General features: G+C 47.6%; 3 protein-coding genes across 4 annotated transcripts; all 3 read left to right on the top strand.

Annotated features, from left to right (window-relative positions):
• Window positions 1-6,834: 6,834 nt before the first annotated feature.
• Window positions 6,835-8,279, top strand: LOC311116696 (uncharacterized protein; the record flags this gene model as incomplete). The annotated part of the gene is made up of 5 exons (XM_084191742.1): window positions 6,835-7,030; window positions 7,172-7,268; window positions 7,354-7,547; window positions 7,693-7,944; window positions 8,243-8,279. The coding sequence occupies exons 2-5, from the start codon at window positions 7,173-7,175 to the stop codon at window positions 8,277-8,279; spliced, it is 579 nt and encodes a 192-aa protein (XP_084047868.1). The 5' UTR covers window positions 6,835-7,030; window position 7,172.
• Window positions 8,280-8,466: 187 nt separating this feature from the next.
• LOC311116693 (uncharacterized protein) lies at window positions 8,467-10,049 on the top strand. 2 transcript variants are annotated; one of them, XM_084191740.1, is made up of 3 exons: window positions 8,467-9,329; window positions 9,567-9,632; window positions 9,759-10,049. In XM_084191740.1, exons 1-3 carry the CDS (start codon window positions 8,477-8,479, stop codon window positions 9,962-9,964), a joined length of 1,125 nt encoding a protein of 374 aa, XP_084047866.1. In that variant the 5' UTR covers window positions 8,467-8,476; the 3' UTR covers window positions 9,965-10,049. The 2 variants fall into 2 exon arrangements, with proteins under 2 accessions (XP_084047866.1, XP_084047865.1); XM_084191739.1 differs by having other exon boundaries at window positions 9,756-10,049.
• A 265-nt stretch (window positions 10,050-10,314) lies between these two features.
• Window positions 10,315-16,366, top strand: LOC311116694 (E3 ubiquitin-protein ligase Mdm2-like; the record flags this gene model as incomplete). Its single annotated transcript, XM_084191741.1, has 4 exons — window positions 10,315-10,606; window positions 12,918-13,007; window positions 13,128-13,202; window positions 16,233-16,366. Coding segments are annotated over exons 2-4 (287 nt in total), but the record flags the coding sequence as incomplete, so codon positions are not given.
• Window positions 16,367-24,052: the final 7,686 nt, after the last annotated feature.

The following is a 24,052-nucleotide window of genomic DNA, read 5'->3' as shown; positions in this document are numbered from 1 at the left end:
ATTAAATAATAGACAAAGCGTTTCCCTCAAAATATAGGCAGCACATTCAGCCGTTGTTTTTAGTCGGTTCATTAAGTTTCACGGAAATTCGAATCACTGGTAAATTTTGTTCATGTCTTTATATATTGTACCAAGAGTAGTTCCTTCGCTTACGGCCATACCATCCTGAATATGCCTGATCTCGTCTGATCTTGGAAGCTAAGCAGGATTGGGCCTGGTTAGAACTTGGATGGGACACTGCCTGGGAAACCGTCTGGGAATATCAGGTGCTGAAAGCTTTTTGTTCGACTAGAGAGTGCTCTTGTGTCATGGAGCAACTGCCTTTTATTTATCACCCTAATAATATCCTGTATTTTTATTGGACTAAATGCAGTTTGTATGTGCTGCCCTGCCCTGATCAATTTAAATAATAGACAGTGCGTTTCCCTCAAAATATATGTCTCATAGAGCAACTGCCTTTTATTTATCACCCTAATAATATCATGTATTTTTATTGGACTAAATGCAGTTTGTATGTGCTGTCCTAATCTGATCAAATTAAATAATAGACAGTGCGTTTCCCTGAAAATATAGGCAGTACATTCAGCCTTTGTTTTTAGTTGGTTCATTAAGTTGCATGGAAATACGATTCACTGATACATTTTGTTTATGTCTTTATATAGTGTACCAAGAGTTGCTTCTGCGCTTACGGCCATACCAGCCTGAATATGCCTGATCTCGGAAGCTAAGCATGATCGGGCCTTGTTAGTACTTGGATGGGAGACCGCCTGGGAATACCAGGTGCTGTAAGCTTTTTGTTCCACTAGAGAGTACTCTTGTGTCATGGAGCAACTGCCTTTTACATTTTACATTTACATTTTTAGTCATTTAGCAGACGCTCTTATCCAGAGCGACTTACAGTTAGTGAATAAATATATATTTTTTTTATACTGGCCCCCCGTGGGAATCAAACCCACAACCCTGGCGTTGCAAACACCATGCTCTATCAACAGAGCTACATCCCTGCCGGCCATTCCCTCCCCTACCCTGGACGACGCTGGGACAATTGTGCGCCGCCCATGAGTCTCCCGGTCGCGGCCGGCTGCGACAGAGCCTGGATACGAACCAGGATCTCTAGTGGCACAGTTAGCACTGCGATGCAGTGCCTTAGACCACTGCGCCATGTAATTGTATTGGACTAAATGCAGTTTGTATGTGCTGCCCTGCCCTGCCCTGATCAAATTAAATAATGGTCAGTGCGTTTCCCTCAAAATACATGTATCATGGAGCAACTGCCTTTTATTTATCACCCTAATAATATCATGTATTTTTATTTGACTAAATGCAGTTTGTATGTGCTGCCCTGCCCTGGTCAAATTAAATAATAGACAAAGCGTTTCCCTCAAAATATAGGCAGTACATTCAGCCTTTGTTATTAGTCGGTTCATTAAGATGCACGGAAATTCGAATCGCTGGTAAATTTTGTTAATGTCTTTATATAGTGTACCAAGAGTTGTTTACTCGCTTACGGCCATACCAGCCTGAATACACCAGATCTCGTCTGATCTCGGAACCTACGCAGGATTGGGCCTGGTTAGTACTTGGATTGGAGACCTCCTGGGAATACCAGGTGCTGTAAGCTTTTTGTTCCACTAGAAAGTGCTCTTGTGTCATGGAGCAACTGCCTTTTATTTATCACCCTAATAATATCATGTATTTTTATTGGACTAAATGCAGTTTGTATGTGCTGCCCTGGTCAAATTAAATAACAGACAAAGCGTTTCCCTCAAAATGTAGGCAGTACATTCAGCCTTTGTTTTTAGTCGGTTCATTAAGATGCACGGAAATTCGAATCACTGGTAAATTTTGTTCATGTCTTTATATAGTGTACCAAGAGTTGTTCACTTGCTTACGGCCATACATTTACATTACATTTACGTCATTTAGCAGACACTATTATCCAGAGCGACATACAAATTGGTGCATTCACCCTATAGCCAGTGTGATAACCACTTTACAATTATTATTATTAGTATTATTATTATTTTTTTAAATTTGGGGGGGGGGGGGTTGAAGGATTACTTTATCCTATCCCAGGTATTCCTTAAAGATGTGGGGTTTCAAATGTCTCCGGAAGGTGGTGAGTGACACCGCTGTCCTGGCGTCGTGAGGGAGCTTGTTCCACCATTGGGGTGCCAGAGCAGCGAACAGTTTTGACTGGGCTGAGCAGGAACTATGCTTCCGCAGAGGAAGGGGAGCCAGCAGGCCAGAGGTGGATGAACGCAATGCCCTCGTTTGGGTGTAGGGACTGATCAGAGCCTGAAGGTACGGAGGTGCCGTTCCCCTCACAGCTCCATAGGCAAGCACCATGGTCTTGTAACAGATGCGAGCTTCAACTGGAAGCCAGTGGAGTGTGCGGAGGAGCGGGGTGACGTGAGAGAACTTGGGAAGGTTGAACACCAGACGGGCTGCGGCATTCTGGATGAGTTGTAGGGGTTTAATGGCACAGGCAGGGAGCCCAGCCAAATGCGAGTTGCAGTAATCCAGACGGGAGATGACAAGTGCCTGGATTAGGACCTGTGCCGCTTCCTGTGTAAGGCAGGGTCGTACTCTCCGAATGTTGTAGAGCATGAACCTGCAGGATCGGGTCACCTCCTTGATGTTAGCGGAGAACGACAGGGTGTTGTCCAGGGTCACGCCAAGGCTCTTCGCACTCTGGGAGGAGGACACAACGGAGTTGTCAACCGTGATGGCGAGATCATGGAACGGGCATTCCTTCCCCGGGAGGAAGAGCAGCTCCGTCTTGCCAGGGTTCAGCTTGAGGTGGTGATCCGTCATCCATACTGATATGTCTGCCAGACATGCAGAGATGCGATTCGCCACCTGGTTATCAGAAGGGGGAAAGGAGAAGATTAGTTGTGTATCGTCAACGTAGCAATGATAGGAGAGGCCATGTGAGGATATGACAGAGCCAAGTGACTTGGTGTATAGGAAGAATAGGAGAGGGCCTAGAACTGAGCCCTGGGGGACACCAGTGGTGAGAGCACGTGGTGCGGAGACAGCTTCTCACCACGCAACTTGGTAGGAGCGACCGGTCAGGTAGGACGCAATCCAGGAGTGAGCCGCACCGGAGATACCCAGCTCGGAGAGTGTGGAGAGGAGGATCTGATGGTTCACAGTATCAAAGGCAGCAGACAGGTCTAGAAGGACAAGAGCAGAGGAGAGAGAGTTAGCTTTAGCAATGCGGAGAGCCTCCGTGACACAGAGAAGAGCAGTCTCAGTTGAATGACCAGTCCTGAAACCTGACTGGTTTGGATCAAGAAGGTCATTCTGAGAGAGAAAGCAAGAGAGTTGGCTAAAGATGGCACGCTCAATAGTTTTGGAAAGAAAAGAAAGAAGGGATACTGGTCTGTAGTTGTTGACATCAGTGGGATCGAGTGTTGGTTTTTTGAGAAGGGGTGCAACTCTCGCTCTCTTGAAGACGGAAGGGACATAGCCAGCGGTCAAGGATGAGTTGATCAGCGAGGTGAGGTAGGGGAGAAGGTCACCGGAGATGGTCTGGAGAAGAGAGGAGGGGATGGGGTCAAGCGGGCAGGTTGTTGGGCGGCCTGCAGTCACAAGTCGCAAAATTTTATCTGGAGAGAGAGGGGAGAAAGAAGTCAAAGCATAGGGTAGGGCAGTGTGAGCAGGACCAGCAGTGTCATTAGACTTAACAAACGAGGATCGGATGTCGTCAACCTTCTTTTCAAAGTGGTTGACGAAGTCATCCACAGAGAGGGAGGAGGGGGGGTGGTGGGGGGGAGGATTCAACAGTGAGGAGAATGTGGCAAAGAGCTTCCTAGGGTTAGAGGCAGATGCTTGAAATTTAGAGTGGTAGAAAGTGGCCTTAGCAGCAGAAACAGATATAGAAAATGTAGAGAGGAGGGAGTGAAAAGATGCCAGGTCGGCAGGGAGTTTAGTTTTCTCTGTTCTGTGAGCTCGCAATGAGTCATCAAGCCACGGAGCTGGAGGGGAGGACCGAGCCGGCCGGGAGGATAGGGGACACAGGGAGTCAAAGGATGCAGAAAGGGAGGAGAGGACGGTTGAGGAGGCAGAATCAGGAGATTGGAGGGAGAAGGATTTAGCAGAGGGAAGAGATGATAGGATGGAAGAGGAGAGAGTAGTGGGAGAGAGAGAGCGAAGGTTGCGGCGGCGCATTACCATCTGTGTAGGGGCAGAGTGAGTAGTGTTGGAGGAGAGCGAGAGAGAAAAGGATACAAAGTAGTGGTCGGAGACATGGAGGGGAGTTGCAGTGAGATTAGTAGAAGAGCAGCATCTAGTAAAGATGAAGTCAAGCGTATTGCCTGCCTTGTGAGTAGGGGGGGGACGGTGAGAGGGTGAGGTCAAAAGAGGAGAGGATTGGAAAGAAGGAGGCAGAGAGAAATGAGTCAAATGTAGACGTAGGGAGGTTGAAATCCCCCAAAACTGTGAGGGGTGAGCCATCCTCAGGAAAGCAACTTATCAAGGCGTCAAGCTCATTGATGAACTCTCCAAGGAAACCTGGAGGGCGATAGATGACAAGGATATTAAGCTTAAATGGGCTAGTGACTGTGACAGCGTGGAATTGAAATGAGGAGATAGACAGATGGGTTAGGGGAAAAATTGAGAATGACCACTTGGGAGGGATGAGGATTCCTGTGCCACCACCCCTCTGACCAGATGCTCTCGGGGTATGCGAGAACACATGGTCAGACGAGGAGAGAGCAGTAGGAGTAGCAGTGTTTTCAGTGGTAATCCATGTTTCCGTCAGCGCCAGGAAGTCGAGGGACTGGAGGGTAGCATAGGCTGGGATGAAGTCAGCCTTGTTGGCAGCAGAACGGCAGTTCCAGAGGCTGCCTTAGACCTGGAACTCCAGGTGTGTGGTGCGTGCAGGGACCACCAGGTTAGAGAGGCAGCAGCCATGCGGTGTGAGGCGTTTGTGTAGCCTGTGCGGAGAGGAGAGAACAGGGATAGGCAGAGGCATAGTTGACAGGCTGTAGCAGATGGCTACAATAATGCAGAGGAGATCGGAATGAAATTAACTAAACATCTGGGAAAGGAGAGAGCAGGGCCTCCCTCACCAAAAAACTCCCAAATATAACTCTCCCAACTTCCACCTCAGAAACTATAATTGTTTCAGTGAACCACCCGAATAAAACTCTCCCAACTTCCACTTTAGAAATTAGAATTGTTGTAAACTACAGCGGTTCAATGTTTCAAGGAATAGACTCAACTTACTTTATTCAGCTAGCTAACAATGACGCCATAGCTAACTAGCATGCTAGCATCCAATAACACACAGTTTAGCACCAATACTTGGTTACAACAAACTACCAATAGTGTGTTAACACACTAAACAGATAATTTGTGTCCGTGTCTAGTTCTTTCATAACGCAGCAATAATTAAACGTTGGCTAGCTAGCACAAAGATATTGTATTTAGCTACTACAGTACAGCTAGCTGGTAGTGTTGGCTAGCTAGCAATGGCTGCTGTGTTGACTGAATACACCCGATCTCATCTGATCTCGGAAGGTAAGCAGGATTGTGCCTGGTTAGTACTTGGATGGGAGACCGCCTGGGAATACCAGGTGCTGTAAGCTTTTTGTTCCACTAGAGAGTGCTCTTGTGTCATGGAGCAACTGCCTTTTATTTATCACCCTAATAATATCCTGTATTTTTATTGGACTAAATGCAGTTTGTATGTGCTGTCCTAACCTGATCAAATTAAATAATAGACAGTGCGTTTCCCTAAAAATATAGGCAGTACATTCAGCCTTTGTTTTTTGTCTGTTCATTAACTTGCATGGAAATACGAATCACTGATACATTTTGTTTATTTCTTTATATAGTGTACCAAGAGTTGTTCCTGCGCTTACGGCCATACCATCCTGAATATGCCTGATTTCGTCCGATCTCGGAAGCTAAGCAGGATCTGGCCTGGTTAGTATTTGTATTGGAGACCGCCTGGGAATACCAGGTGCTGTAAGCTTTTTGTTCCACTAGAGAGTGCTCTTGTGTCATGGAGCAACTGCCTTTTATTTATCACCCTAATAATATCATGTCTTTTATTGGACTAAATGCAGTTTGTATGTGCTGCCCTGCCCTGCCCTGATCAAATTAAATAATGGTCAGTGCGTTTCCCTCAAAATACATGTATCATGGAGCAACTGCCTTTTATTTATCACCCTAATAATATCATGTATTTTTATTTGACTAAATGCAGTTTGTATGTGCTGCCCTGCCCTGGTCAAATTAAATAATAGACAAAGCGTTTCCCTCAAAATATAGGCAGTACATTCAGCCTTTGTTATTAGTCGGTTCATTAAGATGCACGGAAATTCGAATCGCTGGTAAATTTTGTTAATGTCTTTATATAGTGTACCAAGAGTTGTTTACTCGCTTACGGCCATACCAGCCTGAATACACCAGATCTCGTCTGATCTCGGAACCTACGCAGGATTGGGCCTGGTTAGTACTTGGATTGGAGACCTCCTGGGAATACCAGGTGCTGTAAGCTTTTTGTTCCACTAGAAAGTGCTCTTGTGTCATGGAGCAACTGCCTTTTATTTATCACCCTAATAATATCATGTATTTTATTGGACTAAATGCAGTTTGTATGTGCTGCCCTGTCATGCCCTGATCAAATTAAATAATAGTCAGTGCGTTTCCCTCAAAATACATGTATCATGGAGCAACTGCCTTTTATTTATCACCCTAATAATATCCTGTATTTTTATTGGACTAAATACAGTTTGTATGTGCTGCCCTGCCCTGGTCAATTTAAATAATAGACAGTGCGTTTCCCTCAAAATATAGGCAGTACATTCAGCCTTTGTTTTTAGTCGGTTCATTAAGTTACACGGAAATTCGAATCGATGGTAAATTTTGTTAATGTCTTTATATAGTGTACTAGGAGTTGTACCTGCGCTTACGGCCATACCATCCTGAATATGCCTGATCTCGTCTGATCTCGGAAGCAAAGCAGGATTGGGCCTGGTTAGTACTTGGATAGGAGACCGCCTGGGAATAACAGGTGCTGTAAGCTTTTTGTTCCACTCACCTTTCAATGCCTTAGCTTTGAAATGTAAATGTTTATACATATTCAGATTGAGTTATCTTTCTAAAATGTGTATAGTATGCCAAGTTATTTAGCTACATGTATTTACCACTGCAGCATGGAGAAAGTCAAGAGGAAGCAATGGAGTGAGGTGGACATGTTCCATGCCATGGAGGACTGCGGGGCAGGGATGGCTATCCGCCAGGCTGCCAAGGTTAGGCATCTTTTGTTTTTAGGAGATTACCATATGTATGTGAATTTTATCTGCTAGTAACAGTTTTCTTTTCTTATCTACCAAGGTGCATGGTGTACCTCGGCAGACCCTGGCGGACAGGCTGAGCGGCCGGGTGACCCATGGTTGTCGCAGTGGACCACCCACATTGCTTGCACCAGAGGATGAAAAGTCTCTGGTGCAGTACTGTATCTACTGCGCCAGCCATGGGTTCCCCTTCACCAGACAGAGGCTGATGAAATACGCAGACAAAATCCGCAGGTATTTGGTGTTCTATGTGTTTATGTATGTAGAATGCTGGACTGACTGTTATCAATGTGTGTGATGTAAATGTGGATGTGTATGGTGATGCCAAAACAAACATTTTCATCCTGGATGGACAATTATATATTCTATTCTATTGTAGGTTTCGGCACCCAGGGGAAACAATCCCACCACTGGGGAAGAGGTGGTGGGAAATGTTCAGGAGGAGGCACAAGAACCTAAGCATGAGGAGGCCGGACACCCTGGACAGGGGGAGAGCTGAGTGTGCCACACGTCCGACGATGGACACCTTCTTCACTTCTTATGAGAAGCACTTGGAGGAGAGTGGGTTGAGGGAGAAACCCAGACAAATCTATAACTGCGATGAGTCTGGGTTTCGTAGCGACCAGAGCAGGCACAAAGTGCTGGCTCCCCGGGGCGCAAAACACGTGTACCAGCAGGCTCCGGGGACCAAGGAGCACATCACAGTGCTGGCCTGCTTCAATGCAACTGGGGAGGACATCCCCCCGTTTATCATCTACCCCAAGTGTTTCCCCGGTGGCCACTACACACTGGGAGGCCCCCCCCAAGCCTTGTATGGACGGTCAAGCAGTGGCTACATTGACGGGGACCTGTTCAGGAAGTGGTTTCAGCACTTCATTAAGTATGCAGTGAAAGAGCGCCCTCTCCTTCTCCTCTTTGATGGGCACAAGAGCCACATGGACCCGGAAGTGCTCGCGGTGGCACTAAGGGAAGGGGTTATACTTCTTTGTCTTCCACCACACTGCACCCATGTCCTGCAGCCGCTGGACGTGGCATACTTTGGCCCTTTAAAGGCTGAGTTCTCCAAGGTAGCTGGAGACCTTAGCCATTTTGACCACTCCTACATGGTAAACAAATCAGAATTTGCCAGAGTATTCCGCTACCCGTACCAGCGATGCAAGGACATGCGCTATGTGGTGGAAGGGTTTAAGAAGTGTGGCCTCTTCCCTTTTGACCCTTCAGCCATTGATGGGTCCCGTTTAATGCCGTCTCGGACCCTACCGGGTCCCAACACCGCCTCTACTGGAACCAGTAGCAATGTGCCATCCATCAGCACCTCCTCCCCAGCGACCACAGGAGGACCCTCAGCCCCTGCCCCAGTCCCAGCCGCTGCTCCAGTCCTATCCCTAGCTCTAGAAGAGCACCCCCTAATAGAGGGGGGGCTGATAGCGAAGGACCTGGGGCACATCCTTACTGTCCTGAAGTATCGGCTGGACCGATACAGAAGACTCCCTGTGGTCGCCACATGCCTCACCGGGGAGGAATACACGCGCCAGTGGCAGGAGAGGGGTGAGAAGGAGAGGGCCGAGGCAGAGGAGAAAGAGCGTCGGGCAGCCCTCAGAACACAGAGGGCACAGGAGAGGGCTGCCATGGATGAGACCATTGACGCCATCGCCTCTGCTGGACCCCCTGCTGGAACCACTCCTGACAGCTGCATCACCACTGCCAGTGCCTCCCAGTGTGCAACACCTGTAGGAGCCGCCGGAGTCCCCAGCTGCAGAAGAAGGCCACATGCCTACTCCCCCGGCCACACCATCGTCGGCCCCTCAACCCCACCATTACAAACACCAGCTCCTCCAAGCCATCGTCGGCGGTTTTGTCCACCACCACCACGATGCACACCACCCCCCATGTCTGTCACCACCAACACGGCCTCCTCTGGACCAACTGCCTCCTCCGTCTCCCCTGGTCACACCACCATAGCAGCCTCGTCTGATGTCCCTGCCCCCCGAAATTTGAATACCACCACCTCCACAGGTAAACCCATGTTAAAATTACGAAAAAATGACTGTTTGTTATCTGTTTTATAAAACAGCAATGTAAAAAAAATATATATATATATCTTTATATATCTACAGTAAATAGCACCAGCCCTCAAGTCATCTCCGCCTCCTCCAAAACCTCTGCAGCTTCCTCCAGAGGCATTGATGTAAAAAAGTTGAAAAGGGTTTTCATGCAACATGCTCTCTAACACCACTTTTTCTCAAACTGCAGCACAGAAAAGGAAGAGAAAAGCTACACCGGTCACATCTGTCACACCACCCATGGCACCACTCTCAGGTACTTCATAATCTGTTTTTCTCGCTCTCTCAGTTGTATCAATTACTATTGTTGTTGAAGAACTTCTACATTTTACAAAACCATATTAATCAATTTGTATTATTATTTAATTTTTTATAAAAGAAGACACCACCTGCTGTGCTCGCTGCGGGGAGCGTGATCCGCCTGCAAGCTCCTCTCAGGAGTGTAGATCCGAGGTGCCATGGGTGTGCTGTGACTTTTGCCAGCACTGGTTCCACTGCAGGTGTGTGCAGTGGGATCCAGAGGTAGCGGTGGAGCTGGATTTTTATTGTGATTTTTGTGACAATATAGGGATGGAGGTCGAGATTTAATTGTTTGTTTTGTTTGTGTTCATATGAAATTATTTATTTGTTCAAAAAAATAAATGTCTAAAATATAATATATATATTTATTGAACCCATCTTGTGTATTTCTTCCTTTACTTTCCAAGTGCACCTCTGCAACACAAACTCCAACAGTGTTTTCATTGTTTTATGTTAATGCACATAACTGAAATTAAAGTGTATTTGATGTAAATTATTAATACTCATATTTCATTTGGTTACAACACGGAATATGTTGGTGAAGAACCATTTTTTATGAGTCCACAAGAGGGCGCACCGGGCTACGCAATGAAAAGTTGACAGGCAAGTCATTATTTTTTACCTGGAGACTAGCCAACTAGTCAACTATCTAGTAAACACTTCGGGTACGTGGTTGGTGTCTCTTTTTTCAACAAAATTAAACGGATATATCTTGTAATTGAACAAAATAGTAAGGTGGCCAATAACTGGGGGCCGTATGCCGATAATACGGGACGTATTTTTTTGCTAAACAGCTTATCAAAAGCTGACAACAGTAGTATTTCCAATGAAATGTCAAACTTGCTAATTGCTAACCCGTTAGCTAACATTTTTACGACACCAATAATCACAAAACATTGAAGGCTTGATCACAAGATAACACTGTTGAAGGTAATATATTTCTTAAACGCTGTTGAATATGCCGATAATACGGGATTCTACGCTATACTTATTTACTGCTAGCTAAGGGTTAGCGTGCTAGCTAAGGGTTAGCGTGCTAGCTAAGGGTTAGCGTGCTAGCTAAGGGTTAGCGTGCTAGCTAAGGGTTAGCGTGCTAGCGATGCTAACGATGCTAGCTATGTTGGCAAGCTAGCTAATAAGTTTAGCATAATTGGTAAACATGTCTTTGATTCAGAATACATCAATACACTGTGGTTAACCCAATGTTACATGCATTGGAAAATAAAATTGCTAGTGTAACTTGAATTGGTTTACAAGCTAGCTAGAAAAGCCAGTTCCTTTTCATCTGTTTTGTCAAGCTATAAGCCTGCATGTGTGCTAAAATATTTAATTAAATCCCCTCATTAAATTAATATATTTAAGTTGCATCAGTTTTTTATAGCCCTTTCTTACCCAAATACCATTTTTTCCGTTGGAATAATTTGGATGAAAATAAGAAATATGTGAAAGGAAATAAGTGACCAGATTTTGTTATTGAAAACCCTGGACATTCACTTCTTTAAAAAATAAATATATATACAGACATTGCCAGATTCTTTAACCAAATCCCTATTTCCTACACTAATTTTTTAAGATCGAAAACAAAATGGAAGATAAGAGTCCAGGAACCTACAAAGCAACCATTCCAGTCTGACAGCTGATTATTACATAATGCGGAGCTGTAGTAAACTGGGACATGCCGGGCATATCCAACTCGGCACTAAGGGTGGAGGGGGGTGCACAGACGCAGGGTGGCCGCTAGGTGGGTGACTCAAAGCGGTGTGCTCGTCATGCTTCGACATGTCAAGGGAGGTTAGTAATCTGGCTTCAGCCCTACACCGGCGTCAACAGCCGGAGCAATGCTAGCCCTGACATGTCTTTCCGAGCCTATTTAAATCCCGGGGAAACGGGGAAGTGATTCCTACTGCTAGCCCTACACCGGCGTCAACAGCCGGAGCAATGCTAGCCCTGACATGTCTTTCCGAGTCTATTTAAATCCCGGGGAGACGGGGAAGTGGTTCCTACTGCTAGCCCTACACCGGCGTCAACAGCCGGAGCAATGCTAGCCCTGACATGTCTTTCCGAGCCTATTTAAATCCCGGGGAGACGGGGAAGTGGTTCCTACTGCTAGCCCTACACCGGCGTCAACAGCCGGAGCAATGCTAGCCCTGACATGTCTTTCCGAGCCTATTTAAATCCCGGGGAGACGGGGAAGTGGTTCCTACTGCTAGCCCTACACCGGCGTCAACAGCCGGAGCAATGCTAGCCCTGACATGTCTTTCCGAGCCTATTTAAATCCCGGGGAGACGGGGAAGTGGTTCCTACTGCTAGCCCTACACCGGCGTCAACAGCCGGAGCAATGCTAGCCCTGACATGTCTTTCCGAGCCTATTTAAATCCCGGGGAGACGGGGAAGTGGTTCCTACTGCTAGCCCTACACCGGCGTCAACAGCCGGAGCAATGCTAGCCCTGACATGTCTTTCCGAGCCTATTTAAATCCCGGGGAGACGGGGAAGTGGTTCCTACTGCTAGCCCTACACCGGCGTCAACAGCCGGAGCAATGCTAGCCCTGACATGTCTTTCCGAGCCTATTTAAATCCCGGGGAGACGGGGAAGTGGTTCCTACTGCTAGCCCTACACCGGCGTCAACAGCCGGAGCAATGCTAGCCCTGACATGTCTTTCCGAGCCTATTTAAATCCCGGGGAGACGGGGAAGTGGTTCCTACTGCTAGCCCTACACCGGCGTCAACAGCCGGAGCAATGCTAGCCCTGACATGTCTTTCCGAGCCTATTTAAATCCCGGGGAGACGGGGAAGTGGTTCCTACTGCTAGCCCTACACCGGCGTCAACAGCCGGAGCAATGCTAGCCCTGACATGTCTTTCCGAGCCTATTTAAATCCCGGGGAGACGGGGAAGTGGTTCCTACTGCTAGCCCTACACCGGCGTCAACAGCCGGAGCAATGCTAGCCCTGACATGTCTTTCCGAGCCTATTTAAATCCCGGGGAGACGGGGAAGTGGTTCCTACTGCTAGCATCCGAGCTGAAGCACTTTATGTACAGAATATGAAGGGTGTATTATAGAGATGTGTGTGTGTGTGTATATAAGGGACGTCTACTCTTTAGTACTTCTATTTATTTAGATAGGTAAGCTTGTTTCTGTCTTCCAAAGCTTGTCTTGACGTGTATGTAATTGTATACTTTTATAAGGCATTGCATGTTAACTTTGACATTTTAAATGTATTTTTTGCTCTACTCTTCACCAGGTGAAAGACAGAATGGCAGAGAATTGTGAGAGAATGTCAGAATGGCATATAACTGGTTCCCAAATAAATACGTTGGACAATGAGAAACTTGTAAGTATTAACTTAAATAGCTCTCCCTCTCTCTCTCTATCACACATTTTACATCATATTTGTTTACAATGACATTGAATCTAAAATAACGTTTTTGTTTTATGTGCTATTTTTTCCCAGGTACGACCAAAAGAGAAACTGCACATCTTATTACAGCAGGCAGGTGCAGACAAAGACGTTTTCACCATGAAAGAGGTATGAAGTGACTTGACAGCTGGCTGTCTTTGTTGCCTGTACCCTGCTGATATAGAAACCACACGTCTTTGGCTCAACTTTAGTTAATCAACTTATTGTTTGCGTGAAGCAGACAGATGAAAACCGTTAAGACCCTCAATGGACATTATATCCCAGACTTTTCAGTTTCCATAATATTTTCTAGTCTCATATTTTAATTAAGTTAAATATTTGATGTTGTGAATTTCCAATTGCAGTATATCTTAGTTTACTCCTAGAATAGTGGATATTAGTTCATTTCTAAGGAAGGAATAGTTACTCTTCATGTGTTGTTAGCAGCCAAACTACTGGTATAGAAGTTGTGTAGGTGTTGCCTCTGGATTCTTCTCCACATAGTTAGATTTACACTAGTTTCACTATTGGTTGTCGCTTTCATCAACTAAGTACTACATACAGTAGATGCTCTCAAAAAATATAAAGGCTTTTGTCTTGGTTCTGTTGTTTTTCCTGTTGATATACTGTTTTACCTACTTTAGTTGAATGAACTGATTGTCACTCTAGATAAGAGCATCTGCTAAACTAGAATACAAATGCACTGTCATTTACTTATTTTAAACATAAATGGTGAGCTATGATTGGCTAGCAGGTCCCCTTGGTTTTGAAGACATGTCACACAGCTTTGGGGAGAATTGTCAGGGGGTCTATCTGTCTGTGAGGAAGTCTGAGTCAGAGAGAGAGATTGGTGTTTATCTTAGTTAGAATGTTAGAACATTCAGTCACCTCTTGACTTCCTCTCTGACTCACTGGGGTTCAAATGGACCTCTGGAATGTCAAACTAGTCTGGGACTCCTTCCTCTCTGACTCACTGGGGTTCAAATGGACCTCTGGGATGTCAAACTAGTCTGGGACTCCTTCCTCTCTGACTCACTGGGGTTCAAATGGACCTCTGGGATGTCAAACTAGTCTGGGACTCCTTCCTCTCTGACTCACTGGGGTTCAAATGGACCTCTGGGATGTCAAACTAGTCTGGGACTCCTTCCTCTGACTCACTGGGGTTCAAATGGACCTCTGGGATGTCAAACTAGTCTGGGACTCCTTCCTCTCTGACTCACTGGGGTTCAAATGGACCTCTGGAATGTCAAACTAGTCTGGGACTCCTTCCTCTCTGACTCACTGGGGTTCAAATGGACCTCTGGAATGTCAAACTAGTCTGGGACTCCTTCCTCTCTGACTCACTGGGGTTCAAATGGACCTCTGGGATGTCAAACTAGTCTGGGACTCCTTCCTCTCTGACTCACTGGGGTTCAAATGGACCTCTGGAATGTCAAACTAGTCTGGGACTCCTTCCTCTCTGACTCACTGGGGTTCAAATGGACCTCTGGGATGTCAAACTAGTCTGGGACTCCTTCCTCTCTGACTCACTGGGGTTCAAATGGACCTCTGGAATGTCAAACTAGTCTGGGACTCCTTCCTCTCTGTTGTTCATCAGGGAGACAGTTATCTCAGACTGAGAGGCTGCATTGATGCTTTAGTTTATAGGGTGTTGAGTGTTTAACTGGTCCACATTGATTGCTGGAGAATATGTTTACAGTCTGTGTAATCTGCTTTTATGATAAGGAACTGATGCCTTCGTGGCAGTGATCAATCACAATAGCCTCCTGTCAGCTAGAGAAGTATATGGGATGGAGTCATATATTTCTACTCAGTACAGTGATCATGTGTCTTATCAGTTGCCTGTCTAAAATGGGACCCAGAATACTCTTATTGAGTTGTCTGGATCAGTATGGGATGAGGTGTATCAACTAGACTGGGACAGAACTGGCTGGATCAGTATATGGAGAGTAACGACTAGACTGGGACAGAACTGCCTGGATCAGTATATGGAGAGAGGGTATCGACTAGACTGGGACAGAACTGTCTGGATCAGTATATGGAGGGAGGGTATCAACTAGACTGGGACAGAACTGGCTGGATCAGTATGGGATGAGGTGTATCGACTAGACTGGGACAGAACTGCCTGGATCAGTATGGGATGAGGTGTATCGACTAGACTGGGACAGAACTGCCTGGATCAGTATATGGAGAGAGGGTATCGACTAGACTGAGACAGAACTGCCTGGATCAGTATGGGATGAGGTGTATCAACTAGACTGGGACAGAACTGCCTGGATCAGTATATGGAGGGAGGGTATCGACTAGACTGGGACAGAACTGTCTGGATCAGTATGGGATGAGGTGTATCGACTAGACTGGGACAGAACTGCCTGGATCAGTATGGGATGAGGTGTATCGACTAGACTGGGACAGAACTGGCTGGATCAGTATATGGAGAGAGGGTATCGACTAGACTGAGACAGAACTGCCTGGATCAGTATATGGAGAGTATCAACTAGACTGGGACAGAACTATTGATGGTGCGGTCTTATCCTGAGACATTCCCAGACTTCTACTCTTGACCTCTGGCAGCACCCCTGTTACGCTCTCTCTCCTCTTGACCTCTGGCAGCACCCCTGTTACGCTCTCTCTCCTCTTGACCTCTGGCAGCACCCCTGTTACGCTCTCTCTCCTTTTGACCTCTGGCAGCACCCCTGTTACGCTCTCTCTCCTCTTGACCTCTGGCAGCACCCCTGTTACGCTCTCTCTCCTCTTGACCTCTGGCAGCACCCCTGTTACGCTCTCTCTCCTCTTGACCTCTGGCAGCACCCCTGTTACGCTCTCTCTCCTCTTGACCTCTGGCAGCACCCCTGTTACGCTCTCTCTCCTCTTGACCTCTGGCAGCACCCCTGTTACGCTCTCTCTCCTCTTGACCTCTGGCAGCACCCCTGTTACGCTCTCTCTCCTCTTGACCTCTGGCAGCATCCCTGTTACGCTCTCTCTCCTCTTGACCTCTGGCAGCACCCCTGTTACGCTCTCTCTCCTCTTGACCTCTGGCAGCACCCCTGTTACGCTCTCTCTCCTCTTGACCTCTGGCAGCACCCCTGTTACGCTCTCTCTCCTCTTGTGTGTTATGCTGTGGTGTTGACCTCTGACCCCTGTGCTGTCTATTGTCAGGTGATATTCTACCTGGGGCAGTACATCATGAAGAAGCAGCTTTATGACATGAAGCAGCAACACCTAGTGCACTGTGCTGACGACCCACTGGGGGCTGTACTGGGAGTGGACAGCTTCTCTGTTAAAGAGCCACGGTGAGGGGACACACTGCAGGGAGTGGACAGCTTCTCCATCAAAGAGCCACACACAGACACTCTCACAATAACACACACACAGACACTCTCACAATAACACACACACAGACACTCTCACAATAACACACACACAGACACTCTCACAATAACACACACACAGACAATCTCACAATAACACACACACAGACACTCTCACAATAACACACAAACAGACACTCTCACAATAACACACACACAGACACTCTCACAATAACACACACACAGACACTCTCACAATAACACACACACAGACACTCTCACAATAACACACACACAGACACTCTCACAATAACACACACACAGACACTCTCACAATAACACACACACAGACACTCTCACAATAACACACACACAGACACTCTCACAATAACACACACACAGACACTCTCACAATAACACACAGACACTCTCACAATAACACACACACAGACACTCTCACAATAACACACACACAGACACTCACAATAACACACACACAGACACTCTCACAATAACACACACACAGACACTCTCACAATAACACACACACAGACACTCTCACAATAACACACACACAGACACTCTCACAATAACACACACACAGACACTCTCACAATAACACACACACACAGACACTCTCACAATAACACACACACAGACACTCTCACAATAACACACACACACAGACACTCTCACAATAACACACACACAGACACTCTCACAATAACACACACACAGACACTCTCACAATAACACACACACAGACACTCTCACAATAACACACACACAGACACTCTCACAATAACACACACACAGACACTCTCACAATAACACACACACAGACACTCTCACAATAACACACACACACAGACACTCTCACAATAACACACACACAGACACTCTCACAATAACACACACACAGACACTCTCACAATAACACACACACAGACACTCTCACAATAACACACAAACAGACACTCTCACAATAACACACACACAGACACTCTCACAATAACACACACACACAGACACTCTCACAATAACACACACACAGACACTCTCACAATAACACACACACAGACACTCTCACAATAACACACACACAGACACTCTCACAATAACACACACACAGACACTCACAATAACACACACACAGACACTCTCACAATAACACACACACAGACACTCTCACAATAACACACAGACACTCTCACAATAACACACACACACAGACACTCTCACAATAACACACACACACAGACACTCTCACAATAACACACACACAGACACTCTCACAATAACACACACACAGACACTCTCACAATAACACACACACAGACACTCTCACAATAACACACACACAGACACTCTCACAATAACACACACACAGACACTCTCACAATAACACACACACAGACACTCTCACAATAACACACACACAGACACTCTCACAATAACACACACACAGACACTCTCACAATAACACACACACAGACACTCTCACAATAACACACACACAGACACTCTCACAATAACACACAAACAGACACTCTCACAATAACACACACACACAGACACTCTCACAATAACACACACACACAGACACTCTCACAATAACACACACACAGACACTCTCACAATAACACACACACAGACACTCTCACAATAACACACACACACAGACACTCTCACAATAACACACACACAGACACTCTCACAATAACACACACACACAGACACTCTCACAATAACACACACACACAGACACTCTCACAATAACACACACACAGACACTCTCACAATAACACACACACAGACACTCTCACAATAACACACACACAGACACTCTCACAATAACACACACACAGACACTCTCACAATAACACACACACACAGACACTCTCACAATAACACACACACAGACACTCTCACAATAACACACACACAGACACTCTCACAATAACACACACACAGACACTCTCACAATAACACACACACAGACACTCTCACAATAACACACACACAGACACTCTCACAATAACACACACACAGACACTCTCACAATAACACACACACAGACACTCTCACAATAACACACACACACAGACACTCTCACAATAACACACACACAGACACTCTCACAATAACACACACACAGACACTCTCACAATAACACACACACAGACACTCTCACAATAACACACACACAGACACTCTCACAATAACACACACACACAGACACTCTCACAATAACACACACACACAGACACTCTCACAATAACACACACACAGACACTCTCACAATAACACACACACACAGACACTCTCACAATAACACACACACACAGACACTCTCACAATAACACACACACACAGACACTCTCACAATAACACACACACACAGACACTCTCACAATAACACACACACAGACACTCTCACAATAACACACACACAGACACTCTCACAATAACACACACACACAGACACTCTCACAATAACACACACACAGACACTCTCACAATAACACACACACAGACACTCTCACAATAACACACACACAGACACTCTCACAATAACACACACACAGACACTCTCACAATAACACACACACTGGGTTACTGATACAGGGCTGGGTTACTGATACAGGGCTGGTTTACTGATACAGGGCTGGTTTACTGATACAGGGCTGGTTTACTGATACAGGGCTGGGTTACTGATACAGGGCTGGGGTACTGATACAGGGCTGGGTTACTGATACAGGGCTGGGTTACTGATACAGGGCTGGGTTACTGATACAGGGCTGGGTTACTGATACAGGGCTGGGTTACTGATACAGGGCTGGGTTACTGATACAGGGCTGGTTTACTGATACAGGGCTGGGTTACTGATACAGGGCTGGGTTACTGATACAGGGCTGGGTTACTGATACAGGGCTGGGTTACTGATACAGGGCTGGGCTGGGTTACTGATACAGGGCTGGGTTACTGATACAGGGCTGGGTTACTGATACAGGGCTGGGTTACTGATACAGGGCTGGTTTACTGATACAGGGCTGGGTTACTGATACAGGGCTGGGTTACTGATACAGGGCTGGGTTACTGATACAGGGCTGGGTTACTGATACAGGGCTGGGTTACTGATACAGGGCTGGGTTACTGATACAGGGCTGGGTTACTGATACAGGGCTGGGTTACTGATACAGGGCTGGGCTGGGTTACTGATACAGGGCTGGGTTACTGATACAGGGCTGGGTTACTGATACAGGGCTGGGTTACTGATACAGGGCTGGTTTACTGATACAGGGCTGGGTTACTGATACAGGGCTGGGTTACTGATACAGGGCTGGGTTACTGATACAGGGATGGGTTACTGATACAGGGCTGGGTTACTGATACAGGGCTGGTTTACTGATACAGGGCTGGGTTACTGATACAGGGCTGGGTTACTGATACAGGGCTGGGTTACTGATACAGGGATGGGTTACTGATACAGGGCTGGGTTACTGATACAGGGCTGGGTTACTGATACAGGGCTGGTTTACTGATACAGGGCTGGGTTACTGATACAGGGCTGGGTTACTGATACAGGGCTGGGTTACTGATACAGGGCTGGGTTACTGATACAGGGCTGGGTTACTGATACAGGGCTGGGCTGGGTTACTGATACAGGGCTGGGTTACTGATACAGGGCTGGGTTACTGATACAGGGCTGGGTTACTGATACAGGGCTGGGTTACTGATACAGGGCTGGGCTGGGTTACTGATACAGGGCTGGGCTGGGTTACTGATACAGGGCTGGGTTACTGATACAGGGCTGCTGATACAGGGCTGGGCTGGGTTACTGATACAGGGCTGGGTTACTGATACAGGGCTGGGTTACTGATACAGGGCTGGGCTGGGTTACTGATACAGGGCTGGGTTACTGATACAGGGCTGGTTTACTGATACAGGGCTGGGTTACTGATACAGGGCTGGGTTACTGATACAGGGCTGGGTTACTGATACAGGGCTGGGTTACTGATACAGGGCTGGGTTACTGATACAGGGCTGGGTTACTGATACAGGGCTGGCCTGGGTTACTGATACAGGGCTGGGTTACTGATACAGGGCTGGGTTACTGATACAGGGCTGCTGATACAGGGCTGGTTTACTGATACAGGGCTGGTTTACTGATACAGGGCTGGTTTACTGATACAGGGCTGGGTTACTGATACAGGGCTGGGTTACTGATACAGGGCTGGGCTGGGTTACTGATATAGGGCTGGGCTGGGTTACTGATACAGGGCTGGTTTACTGATACAGGGCTGGGTTACTGATACAGGGCTGGGTTACTGATACAGGGCTGGGTTACTGATACAGGGCTGGGTTACTGATACAGGGCTGGGTTACTGATACAGGGCTGGGTTACTGATACAGGGCTGGGCTGGGTTACTGATACAGGGCTGGGTTACTGATACAGGGCTGGGTTACTGATACAGGGCTGGGCTGGGTTACTGATACAGGGCTGGGTTACTGATACAGGGCTGGGTTACTGATACAGGGCTGGGTTACTGATACAGGGCTGGGTTACGGATACAGGGCTGGTTTACTGATACAGGGCTGGGTTACTGATACAGGGCTGGGTTACTGATACAGGGCTGGGTTACTGATACAGGGCTGGGTTACTGATACAGGGCTGGGTTACTGATACAGGGCTGGGTTACTGATACAGGGCTGGGTTACTGATACAGGGCTGGTTTACTGATACAGGGCTGGGTTACTGATACAGGGCTGGGCTGGGTTACTGATACAGGGCTGGGCTGGGTTACTGATACAGGGCTGGGTTACTGATACAGGGCTGGGCTGGGTTACTGATACAGGGCTGGGTTACTGATACAGGGCTGGGTTACTGATACAGGTCTGGGTTACTGATACAGGGCTGGGTTACTGATACAGGGCTGGGTTACGGATACAGGGCTGGTTTACTGATACAGGGCTGGGTTACTGATACAGGGCTGGGTTACTGATACAGGGCTGGGTTACTGATACAGGGCTGGGTTACTGATACAGGGCTGGGTTACTGATACAGGGCTGGGTTACTGATACAGGGCTGGGTTACTGATACAGGGCTGGGTTACTGATACAGGGCTGGGTTACTGATACAGGGCTGGGTTACTGATACAGGGCTGGGTTACTGATACAGGGCTGGGTTACTGATACAGGGCTGGGTTACTGATACAGGGCTGGGTTACTGATACAGGGCTGGTTTACGGATACAGGGCTGGTTTACTGATACAGGGCTGGGTTACTGATACAGGGCTGGGTTACTGATACAGGGCTGGGTTACTGATACAGGGCTGGTTTACTGATACAGGGCTGGGTTACTGATACAGGGCTGGGCTGGGTTACTGATACAGGGCTGGGTTACTGATACAGGGCTGGGTTACTGATACAGGGCTGGGTTACTGATACAGGGCTGGGTTACTGATACAGGGCTGGGCTACTGATACAGGGCTGGGTTACTGATACAGGGCTGGGCTGGGTTACTGATACAGGGCTGGTTTACTGATACAGGGCTGGGTTACTGATACAGGGCTGGGTTACTGATACAGGGCTGGGTTACTGATACAGGGCTGGGCTGGGTTACTGATACAGGGCTGGGTTACTGATACAGGGCTGGGTTACTGATACAGGGCTGGGTTACTGATACAGGGCTGGGTTACTGATACAGGGCTGGGTTACTGATACAGGGCTGGGCTGGGTTACTGATACAGGGCTGGTTTACTGATACAGGGCTGGGTTACTGATACAGGGCTGGGTTACTGATACAGGGCTGGGTTACTGATACAGGGCTGGTTTACTGATACAGGGCTGGGTTACTGATACAGGGCTGGGCTGGGTTACTGATATAGGGCTGGGCTGGGTTACTGATACTGGGCTGGGTTACTGATACAGGGCTGGGTTACTGATACAGGGCTGGGTTACTGATACAGGGCTGGGTTACTGATACAGGGCTGGGTTACTGATACAGGGCTGGGCTGGGTTACTGATACAGGGCTGGGTTACTGATACAGGGCTGGGTTACTGATACAGGGCTGGGCTGGGTTACTGATACAGGGCTGGGTACTGTTACAGGGCTGGGTTACTGATACAGGGCTGGGTTACTGATACAGGGCTGGGCTGGGTTACTGATACAGGGCTGGTTACTGATACAGGGCTGGGTTACTGATACAGGGCTGGGTTACTGATACAGGGCTGGGCTGGGTTACTGATACAGGGCTGGGTTACTGATACAGGGCTGGGTTACTGATACAGGGCTGGGTTACTGATACAGGGCTGGGTTACTGATACAGGGCTGGGTTACTGATACAGGGCTGGGCTACTGATACAGGGCTGGGTTACTGATACAGGGCTGGGTTACTGATACAGGGCTGGGTTACTGATACAGGGCTGGGTACTGTTACAGGGCTGGGTTACTGATACAGGGCTGGGTTACTGATACAGGGCTGGGCTGGGTTACTGATACAGGGCTGGTTACTGATACAGGGCTGGGTTACTGATACAGGGCTGGGTTACTGATACAGGGCTGGGTTACTGATACAGGGCTGGGTTACTGATACAGGGCTGGGCTTGGTTTGTAGAGGCCTGTGCTGTGACTTCCCCAGCATCACCAGGAAGTCTCCCTGCTTCTTCCGATGGACACACACACACATATGCACACAAACGGAATCACCCTGCCTGCCTTTTCCAGTGGAGCGCTACGCCTGACACCAGACAGTCTTTAATCAGTAGCTTTTTTGAGAGCAGGCCGCCCCGGTCAGTCGGTCAGTTGTGGTGATGGGGATTGGTAGGAGGCAGGTTCAACAACAACAGGGTGGTGGAGCGCTCAGAGTGCAGCCTCTAGGCTCCCTATCCTCTCCAACACCTCTCTCTGTCATCAAGTGGCACTTGGCCCTCTCCTCCTCCACTCCTCTCGTCCTCCACCCCTTTCCTTCTCCACTCCTCTCCTCCTCCACTCCTCTCCTCCACCCCTCTCCTCCTCCACCCCCTCTCCCTCCTCCACTCCACTCCTCTCCTCCCTCCACTCTCTCATCCTCCACCCCTTTCCTCCTCCACCCCTCTCCTCCTCCACTCCACTCCTCTCCTCCTCCACTCCCCTCGTCCTCCACCCCTTTCCTTCTCCACTCCTCTCCTCCTCCACTCCACTCCTCTCCTCCTCCACCCCTCTCCTTCTCCACTCCTCTCCTGTTCTCTACAACGCAAAGCAGAGGCAGAGAGTTCAATGGTGACTTGAAGAGATCTCAGATCGTGGTCCGGAATGATAATGGGCCCAAAACAGGGTGCTTAAGGAGTTACCACACGTCTTAGAGAGAGTATAGAGAGAGAGATAGGGGATAGAGAGAGAGAGAGAGAGAGGAGAGAGAGAGAGAGAGAGAGAGAGAGAGAGAGAGAGAGAGAGAGAGAGAGAGAGAGAGAGAGAGAGAGAGAGAGAGAGAGAGAGAGAGAGAGAGAGAGAGAGAGAGAGAGAGAGAGAGAGAGAGAGAGAGAGAGAGAGAGAGAGAGAGAGAGAGGAAAGAGAAAGAGAGAGGAAAGAGAGAGAGAGAGAGGAAAGAGAGAGAAGAGAGAGAGAGAGAGAGAGGAAAGAGAGAGAGAGAGGAGAGAGGAGTGAGGAAAGGAGAGGCAGAGAGA

This window comes from Coregonus lavaretus (genome assembly GCF_964263955.1).
Source record: "Coregonus lavaretus genome assembly, contig: HAP1_SCAFFOLD_706, whole genome shotgun sequence".
NCBI lineage: Eukaryota > Metazoa > Chordata > Actinopteri > Salmoniformes > Salmonidae > Coregonus > Coregonus lavaretus.
This window is presented reverse-complemented; position numbering and strand designations above follow the sequence as displayed.

Bases quoted from the DNA above. Each gene is read 5' to 3' on its own strand.
- LOC311116693 (XM_084191739.1), top strand. From the start codon at position 8,477: ATGCGCTATGTGGTGGAAGGGTTTAAGAAGTGTGGCCTCTTCCCTTTT. The intron at 9,330-9,566 runs GTAAACCCATGT...CTCAAACTGCAG, and splicing joins GAATACCACCACCTCCACAG to CACAGAAAAGGAAGAGAAAA. The intron at 9,633-9,755 runs GTACTTCATAAT...TTTTTATAAAAG, and splicing joins ACCCATGGCACCACTCTCAG to AAGACACCACCTGCTGTGCT.